At 37.1% G+C, this 10,411-nt stretch overlaps 1 protein-coding gene across 3 annotated transcripts in view; it reads right to left on the bottom strand.

The window, feature by feature from the left end:
* Positions 1–1,363: 1,363 nt before the first annotated feature.
* The window catches only part of DCLK1 (doublecortin like kinase 1), a 396,146-nt gene continuing 387,098 nt past the window's right edge, over positions 1,364–10,411 (bottom strand). For 2 of the 3 annotated variants that reach the window (XM_019530072.1, XM_019530075.1), the window contains one exon: positions 1,364–9,552. In XM_019530072.1, the coding sequence (XP_019385617.1) occupies positions 9,388–9,552 (165 nt within the window). In that variant the 3' untranslated portion in view covers positions 1,364–9,387. The remainder of the gene's footprint in view (positions 9,553–10,411) is intronic. The other variant, XM_019530074.1, reaches the window with a different exon arrangement.

Raw genomic sequence — 10,411 nt, 5'->3', positions numbered from 1 at the left:
GTATGGCCGTATTGTAGGACTGTAAAACTGTCATTTCTAAAAAGTGTAATCTCACCTATTAGAAGAACTGAACACTATTATTTGATTTTGCAGTAGTTTATCGGGCTTAGCTGGAAGCTTTCTACCAACCTGCTGTAAAATAGCAACTATTAACTAAGCTTGAGAGAGCCCATAGGAGAGCCACCCTGAGATCAAAAGCCAGGAGAGCAAGTCTTACGAGGAGATGCTGAGGGACATGAGATTCTTCAGCCTGGAGAAGAGAAGGCTCAGGGGGGACTTGGTAGCTGCCTATAAGTACAAAAGGGGGGTGCACCAGGATCTGGAAGAACAGTTGTTCACCAGGGCTCCCCAAGGGATAACAGGTCTAAGGGCCACAAACTTCCAGAAGGCTGATTTTGACTGAACATAAGGAAAACTTTTTTACAGTCTGAATATCCAGGTTCTGGAACAGACTCCCCACAGAGGTGATGCAAGCATCTACTCTGGACTCATTCAAATCGTGTTTGGATGCTTATCTTGCGGGGGTCATTTGACCCCAGCAGACTTCCTGCCTATGGCTGGGGGCTGGACTCGATCTTGTGAGGTCTCTTCCAGCCCCTAATGTCTATGAATCTATGGATCCATCATAAATGAGTGTTGGTATAATTCATACACTTTCCCTCTCTGTACTCTGATACAGACAAACCAGTATTTTGCATGCCTTCCAGGAAAAATTATCAGAGTCTTTGCGTGGTCTCATATTTGTACAATTTTCATTCCTGTATATTTACTGATGATGTACAGGGTGTTAAATAAGGATTAAACCAATTGTCAGGACATATGAAAAAGTATATTTTGTAATGCATTGCCCTTTGGTGTTTGTTTCTTCATTCACCTGCTATTCTCCAAATCCAGGCATTCAGAGGGAATCTCCCAGTCATTAGCGGGGTTTAACAAGGTTCGGCTGTAAAACAGTATTCACATTCCTCCTGAGAATTAGTGTGTCTGCAGATGAAGGCCACCAAATACAAGGACTGTCAAGCCACAGGTATATTTGATTTCCATGTGCTTATCCATACTAACCTCCTTGGCTGGAAAATTAAATATGTGAAGTGGGAATTTTTTGAATAGTTGTTTTTTTTAAATCATGTTCATCAAGACTCACTTAGTGCAGAGGTTTATGTGGGAAACCTAAGATGTGGTTGTATGACTAATTTTTAAAGCCTGGTGCACAATCCCCTAGGAATGCAGCTGGATATAACTCCTTAGTGGCTTGATTGTGTTGATTGTGAATTGAAATGTTACTCTAATATTACTCTGGCACCAGAACATGAACTCATTAGAAGTGCAGACTTTCATCTAAGGTATTAAATAAAGCGGGGCATCGCTTTCTACTATTTTTATTATCATTTTAAAGTAAATGATTTACATAAAAACAAGCAACAACATAAAAGCTTAGCTTATAAGTTAACATAATTTATCAGATCTCATTCCATATTAATCTACATGTATTAGCATAAACTGTGGGATTTGAAAAATGCTATTTGACCTCATTCCCGCTTTATGCATCAATACTTATCATTTAAGAGTTATTTAATCAGTATCCTGAAAATTAGAGATCAACCTATGTCATCTGAACCACGTAGCAATTACCAAGTTTGGTATTTTCAAAGGAAACATTGCATTTTTTTTCCTGCACAAAATTGAAACCATTTCGAAACTTGTTTAAATGCAACTAGTTTCTCAGACACCTCTTTAGCATGCATGAGAAAAGTGCTATTTAATTTCACACTCAACTAATCCTTTAATAATTTTCTTTCAGGCAGAATATAAAAGGCTATTATTAATTCCTTAATAAAATAAAAAATAACTTATAGTAGATATGTCTTTAACCTTGCACCAGTTTCAATATTTTTTTTCCTCACAGACCACACCAAAGAGCAGCATAAAGAACAAGTGATAAATTGTCCTTTGGGAATTATTCAAGACCTTCCCTCCCATTGGAAGCAAATCTACTGAACTCCTGGCATTTTTACGTTTCCTTCAATTAACGGATTTTTTTCTTTTACATCTCAATAGAACATAGTTTCAAGAATTGGTACTAATCACCTTCAGGTTAATACACAATTATTGGAAGATCATTATGGAGAGACTAAAGCTCAGTAAAGTCACAGTCCAATGCCAAACTGCCAAAAGTTCAGGTTCCAATCTTAAATGGCTATTTGCCTCTTCTTTCATGTGGATTTTATTAGGGAAAAAAAAAGATTAAACTATCACACACTTTTGAGAGACTAACCCCTGAAATTTCATTTGTCACTCACCCCATTATGTTTATGACTTGTAGATAATCCTGCATTGATCTGAGGTCCCCTGATAGGAAGTCACATCAGCTGCTAAGCTAAAACACAACAAAGCAAATTAAAGATGGCATTTCACCCTTAACTCCTGTCATCTTATGTGGTGCCCCAATTCTGCTGTACATTCTCTTGCTAACCTATTTGCAATACTTCAGACAGCACCATAAATATGCCACTTCTTAAAATAGTTTTTCTCAATTAATGAATCTAACATTGCTCGAATATATTTATATGAGTATTTGTTTTCTGTGGGTGACCATATCAGATTAAAAAGGAAGCATACATGGGCTTTTAGGCTTGAGAATATCTCTACAACCTCTTTGGGAAATAGAACTAGAAGGGCCTTCCTGTGCTTATGAGTCCAGCTCCTGTCTATCACAGGCACTCACATCATGTCATCTTTTTTATAAACTGAACACAAGCTCCATTTTAACTGTAGCTCTATTATTTTCTTCCATGACTACTGAAGGGCTATTACAGAATCTTTTTTTTTAAATTCCAGCTAAAATAAGATTTGTTCACAGCCAATTTATATCCCTGTATTCTTGTGTCAACATTGTCCTTCATCTTTAGTTCTTTTCTCTCCTTAGTGTTTACCTGTTGTCTGACAGATTCTAAGTAATCCATATTATTTATTGCTCGGACACTAGTTAAATTGCTTTAAAGGTTTCAGATAGACTAATACCAAAGGCTGACTTACCCTTGGATAAGCTAATTAGTCTTAGAAAAAATAAATCTTCATGTTTATGGGCATGAGTCCATTACTAACGAGACCTCTTCATTGTGGGCTTGCCATTCTGTATCTAGCATTCTTTTCTTGTGCTGTCCTCTGAAGCATCTGCTACTGACCACAGTCATTGAGGGAGTAACATACCGAAACCTGTGTTCCAAAGTCACTAAGTGTGGGCTGTTCAATTATAAATACAAAAAATTATAAACATCTGTATAAAGCACCTTTTGAAAGCTGCAATTTTCCATCTATAGATAACAGGTTTATGCATAATAGCAAACATTTAATATTAAACAGGTGTATTAATTTTTCTTTATTTTTCATGAGAGAGGGTCAGATTAGAACAAGAGCTGAAGCTCTATTTCCTTGCATAAATGTATGTGTGTGTATGATACATACATACATTGTGTCCATTTGTAGTTATATCTGTTCCAGATTAGTGCCTGAACAGTGATACACATGGATTCATTATGCAGACTGGCTTTTTTTTGCACTTTTTACACTTTTCAGAGCTATCCTTGTTACTTTTTTTAAAGAACCTTCCCTCACCCATTGTGAGCTTCCAAAAATCTTCCGTCTCAATGTCCTCGATCTCTGATGTAAAGGACAACAGGCCTCCTGTTTTCCTAATTATACCTGTTTCTACAATGGTATAATCCCAAACTTCTTTGCAGTAGATCCTAAATGTGAGAGCTGAATCATCTCTTTTTGTTAAGCTACAGAGAAGTTCAGCATAATCTACATTTAGCATCTGATACACTCAGTAACTCAACCTAATAGGAACAGGAATGACAGGAACACAAGAAGGGGAGAATACACGTGCGCACACACATACACAGCTGTTACTTCAGGGACTTTAATCACTCCACATGTAAAATAGCCTCTTTCTCAATAATTGAGTTTTCTTACTGATTTTCAAAGGGCTCAAAAGTTTTTGCTGTCAACTGTGTGTAAAGTCGTGAAAACAAAACAATTTTTGAATTGTCCACATAAAAACTGCACTTTATTCAAGCTATTGTCTCTTGTTGTTTGTTTGGTTTTGCTCAGCATGAGAGCATAAACATCAAAATGGCCAGGGTGATTTCCCTCATATTGTAGGAGAATACTCACTCTGGGCTGAGGAATCATATGCCAAGTTTCTGCCTGAAGCAAATTTTTACGATCAAACTAAAAACCTTGGAGAACAGGAGTTTATAATGGAAATACTAACAAAACCTTAGCCATGGCAATGCTAGCGGGCACTGCAATAATATAGGAAAGCTCTCCCTGCCCACAATCTAAACTAAATACAAGGGATGCCATTTCCTATTGTGTACCATAGGCTAGCAAATAACAGTGATTTAATGTACTTGACCTGTGGTCATAAGGTAGCACTGCAACCCTCCAAGCCAATTTTTCTTTCTTTCTTTCTTTTTTTAAATTGAAATATGCTTCAGAGGGTAAAAGACTGCAATTTAACTCTTATTGCTTTCATTTCAACAGTACTTGACCAGCCTTATCCCTGCCACACATTACTGTATGTGAACACCCCACTGAATAAAGAGCCACCAAGCTTTTTCAGGAGTTTATTCATAGGTTTGGCTTTGCTTATTGTAGTATGCACCACATTTAAATTAGATGAGGGCTACTGTAAAGCAATAACATTGTCAGTGACTGGAGTCTCACTTTCCCCTCTAACAGTCTGAAGCAAATTAATGTATTGGTTGTTCATTAACAAGTAAACAGTTTCTGCTACAATGTCAAGAAAAAATGTGTTCATTAACATGAACAGTTCTCATCTACAAAGATGATTTACACAATGCATGTAATGATATAGATTTTCCCTAACTAGTACACTACCAAACTGAAAAGCTGGCTCAGGACTCTCTTGAAATTACAATATTGTTTGTTTATCAATAAGAAAGACAGTCTCAGTCACCTATGCCACCATTGTAAGCTCTATATTAAGTACTTAAAAAAAGAAAAAAGATTTCTGGAATCACTTGTGGAATTAATAAAATGTATAACTACGGACTTACACTGCATTAATGATACATCTTATTCCTGTGATAAGTTCAACTAAAAATTAATTCAATTGGTTATAGAAAGTTCTTGAACAACAACACTTAAATTATTTTAAACTTGAAAATTTCCAAGGATTTTCTGGAGAAAAAAAATCAGCAAACACTGGCTAAAAAAGCAAAGCAGTTTGGATACATCAATGTAATCAGCATGCCTTGTGCTTTTCTGTTAACCCTCTGAGTACACCTCTAATAATTTGTAGATAAGTGCTAAGAATATTACATCTAAAGGAATTACCACTTTGTATTTTCCTTTGATACCTTAATTTCTAAATTTATTCTGCACACAGTACTCAAAGTGCATAAAGATGTATTGGATCCTGGGAATAGTACTGTCACATATGAGTACTGCATTTATCATAATGTTACTTTCCTGGAGATAGACTCAAAAGAACAGCAGATAGCTAGCAACACAATTTGAGGAAAAAAATGAAGGTGCAGATTTTATGCAGGTTGTATATACAATGTGTATTTAAAAAAATATTTTGCACCAATATGCTGCACTGATCCAAAAAAAGGAAATGTAGAAAAAGCAGGAAATTGGGATGTTTTATATCAAATCTACTACTATGTTGTATTCTCTTTTATTATGCCATTAGAAATGAACTATTACTTTTAATCTGTTGTTTTAAGGTTTAGATATTTTAAGAGCCACAGTTACATTCATAAATTCAGTGTTGTTACAAAGATATAGATAAGGGCAGAATTCAGCAATTTATTTTCAGTTTTTCATCCAGCATGAGTGCTTTCTCTTTTAAAATAGTTTAACAATATTCATATAACCTGTCTTGAAGCCTAGAAAAGAGCCTGTTGCAACAAATTCATGCACATTCTGTAACAGGCCTAAAAATAACTCTGAAAAGATTTTACAGTTATGTCAGTAAAACTTGAGCCAAAGATCAGAAACTTGTAAGGGACGAGGGATGAGTGGATATTTCAGAGGCTGGGATTATTTTTATATAAATTTTAAGTGGTACAAGATGGTGTAAGGATGAAGGAGCCAAACATCTTATTTTAATGATAACCTTGGATTCCAAAACAAAGCAAAGGTAATGGGAAGATCCCATATGGATTTCAAATAATATTTCACGTGCATAAGATGAAGCATATTGTATACCTACTTTCCTCCTGATTCCTCTCACTAATTAAGAAGAATGAACATTGACCTTTTTCTTTGAAACAGCCAACTTTTCATTATAGTCAAGGAGCATGTGTTATTAATGGACACTTTTTATTGCCAAATAAATGTCTTTATATTTGCATCACCGAGTTGCATATATTCTAAAGGGAAAACTGTAATATAACATTGGAAGGAGACTGGATAACCTCCCCTCCACCCCCCACTGAAAAAACCTTGCAACTTTGGACCAGATATTCAGCTGGTGTAAATCACCATGCACTGGAGTGGAGCAACACTGATTTACAACAGCTGGCCCTGTGAAAAAGTATACATTGAATATTGATTTACTATGCTTCCACCAGAGTGGAGAACACTAGCATAATGTAAGTGCTGTAGTTCTGACCTACCTGCCATGGAGCTGCTTTGTATAGGGACCCTGTAGGTGTGGTTGGGCAGAATCAGATTTGCTACTATATGAGACCTTCCACCCTGAGGGAGGCACAATATCCTTTCAGGTTCTAAAGCGCATTAGTTGTGCAGCAGCTCCTGACTCCTCATCCCATTGCTTTGGTGGAGTTCCCAAACTACCTCCTAAGTTATACCACTTAGGGGGCTTGTATCTATATGTTAATTCTGCTTCTAGCTCCCAATAAAATTATTACTGAACTGATCCAGATACACAGATCCTTAGAGTGAAGTTACATGTTATACTTAAACCATACTAGGGTACAAAAACTTGAACAATCACGTTTCAGCTTATTAACTTGTGCTATGTGCCCTCTTAGCACCTCAACATTATGCCACTTCAGGCAAGGATTAATTCTGGGCTGTGCTACCTAGCTCATGTTAGGGTAGCTTCTGTCTACCCCACGGAGGTAGAATGAGAAATCTATAGTCCTCCAGCACCATAGGATGCATTGCCACCAACCCCCTCCCAAAGCAAGAATATAGCCCAGGTGTCCTGGCTCCTAGCCCTGACCTCCAGCTCTGTAGTGGTAAGTCAGAGCAGTTCAGGCAGGAAACACTATTAGCCCTTAATATGTGACTGCTCACAGCATGGTCTTACTTTAACACTGCTCAACATTCCACAGATTCAGTATGGTCCAAATATAATATGTAACTTCACCCATCCATGAAGAGGAAGTGCATGAACACTGGTCACCCCATGCAATCAAATGGATAGATCTGAGCCAAAGAACTCTAATCAGCTACTGGTTTGTGTCACTTGTTGAAAAGTTAAATGAACTCATTCAAAATGGCCTAAACCTTTCATAGGTAAAAATTTGTGTTTGACAGAGTAAGAGGTGGGCAAACATCCAAAGAACAGACAGCAGAGAAAGAAACCAGCCCAAGTTACACTATTTACACATGTGCCTTCCTGTGAATCTTTGGAGATTTTTGGAAACAATAACACAAAACTACTTCAGAGGGTGGTACTTTGGGAATGTAAAAGAACAGAAGACGAAAGGATCATAAAAGACCCCACATGCAGAATTCCCATTTTTTACCACAAGAGTTGTGTAAGCAGAACATAACCCAAAATTAATAGAAGTTGGATATACAGGTCAAACCCCCACCCCCACCAGTGAAATGTTAACAAAATTTCCTAGCAGGATCAAAAGGATCTGGGCCTGCTTTTGGCTGTTCTCCTGGGGAATATAGTCATATGTACACCATCTTATACACAGAGAGAGAGAGAGAGAGACAGATAGTATGGAAACCAGATCAATGCATGAATGTGACAATTTTGAAATCAAAATAGAAATATTTTTCCTAGAAATTTCAATTTTGGCCCAAAATCTTGCACCAATCACATGAAATGTAAAAGTTTATACTTTTATTTTTAATTCTGAAAGTTTTGGAAATGTGCCATTTCCGCCCTCAACCTAGGGCCATTTATGTTCAAATACAGAACTATTTCTAGTCAAATGATCCTATTTGAAGCAAATGTTTGTAGCTGTCTGACTTTCCTTTTAAAGAGGGTTTTATTTTTTACAGAGGTGATTAAATGAAATGCTATAATATAGACATGAGGTTTTCACACATCTGATACCCGTGATCCTCACACAAACATGCTAAATATAAAATACTATAAATTTTCCTGATGAGTGGTTTTTCATTTCTCAACTCTAAAGGCTAAATTTCCATTGAGTTCAGTAAGGCCAATATTTCACCCAAAGCCTTTTTGAACCTTAAAATGACATGCATTTTTCTCAATTAATAAATACTACAGCTTTAAGGATAAGTTCCTCCCCCTTAATCCAATAATGTTCTTGTATCAATCTTAAAGTGGCTCTCACCCTAGGAGGAAGAATGTGTATCTAAATAATAATAAGATTATGTTGGGAGGAGCATCCCTATTCAAAATACCAATGCTGTAAAGAAATTAGTTGTGTTTATTGCCCTTCCTCTTCTGTATACCCTTGCCTATTGGGCAATGGAAACCTTCTGAATACCAATAAATGACAATCTATTTCCTAAGACTACTGCCACTAGCAGCCACAAATGGGGAGGCAAAAATTTTAAAGACACCACCCCATCATCTTCTGTAAATTATGAGGCAGACACCATCCATTCTCCTGCCTAGAATCCCCCTCCCCCTCCCCAGTAATAATCACCTTTCCATGGCAGAATAATAAAAGTTTAAAATAAACTGCCCAAACTCCGTGTCTTTTTGTTTTGCTTTTTTAAGAAAGTCCCACTAATGTAGCATTTGACCAGAACAACTGGGCAAAGCATTACAGAGAGAGATAAAAGCAACATACGTGTAAATCAAAAAGCCAAAACAAAATCCTAATGCAAGCTGTCAAGATTAAAGATGATCATTTACTCAGAGGGTTAACATGTGCTAAAATTACATACTGCAGGTTCTAGCTTGACTGATGAAAACATTCATTTGCCTCTATCTTAAAAAAAAGAAAGAAAGAAAAAAACACCTTAACCCTTTGAGGATCATATTAGCAGCAAGTTGCAATCCAAACAGAGATGAGTATTTCAGTCAGTTAGGAAGTTATTAATGTAAACACCCTTTTCTGTTCCATCATTCAGACATTAGCGCTAGATAGATCGGATGTAACCATTTCACATAGGTTTTCAGGATCTCAAAGGGTTAAAGCCAAGACTTTGAGTAAAACGGTTTTATTAAAAGGGTGAGTTAGGTGAGCGAACAGTCTCGGATGAACTTGGTGAATAGTCTTCCGATTCGGAGTTGAGTTCAGGTGGAGCTTGCTGCGCCTTATAACGTTCCTTCACATCCTGGTTGCGTCTTCGTCGGAAAACCTGCCTCTCCTTATCAAGAGCGGTGGTCTGGCAGGGGCATAAAATGAGAATAAATGAAATTAGGCTGCGTGTGAAACGCAAAGCTAATGAAAACCATGCATTTGTACGTAGGCCTGCAAATGCTGGGGATAATAAATGTTCATGCCAAATTAAACCTGTTTTGTTTCAGTCAGTTTTGAAAGGTTTTGTCCACAACACAGCTAAATGCTTAAAAAAGTGCATTTCCCAAAACTTAAGAGGCAGTGTGACATCATCAAGCATATACAGTACCGTATATATGGATGCCATATGTTCAACTTCTGGATGCTATTAATTTCATACATTAATAGATTCAGGTTTCAAGCCAAATACCAACTGACCTTCTCCCACCCTTTTCCAAATAGAAATCTGGCAAGGTATAAATGTAGGGCTGTCTGTTTGATTTGACCTAATGAAGGTTGATGCACATTCATCAATGCTGAAATCAGTGAGATTGTCTAACAAAGATGGATTGTGATGAAGCTGTCAGACAAGAAAGAAAAACAAACACAGAAAGAAGCTAACCCAGCTCGTTAACACCTCCCCATGCCTAGCCAACTGATGTTCTGCTGTTAAGAAGAACACAGATGAATGCTTGTTGAACGATCCATTGAATCTGACCACTCAAGCCAGAAGACAGTATGCAGGTCAGACTCAACCCAAGCAAAGTAAAGATTAATTTTACACAAACTGCTTCTTTTCTTCTCAAGGAATAAGGAGAACACTTCTTGGCCGGTTGTTTTGTGCTACTGTTGAAAATGTATGTCTTAATATGACTGTTCTCACCTCCAGTCAAGTTTTCTCAACGTTCTTGATCTTGAATTGGACTCACAGGATGAAATCCTGGCTCCAGTGAGGTCAAAGCAAG

The sequence above is a fragment of the Crocodylus porosus genome, unplaced genomic scaffold (genome assembly GCF_001723895.1).
Source record: "Crocodylus porosus isolate Cpor-Errol unplaced genomic scaffold, CroPor_comp1, whole genome shotgun sequence".
NCBI lineage: Eukaryota > Metazoa > Chordata > Crocodylia > Crocodylidae > Crocodylus > Crocodylus porosus.
This window is presented reverse-complemented; position numbering and strand designations above follow the sequence as displayed.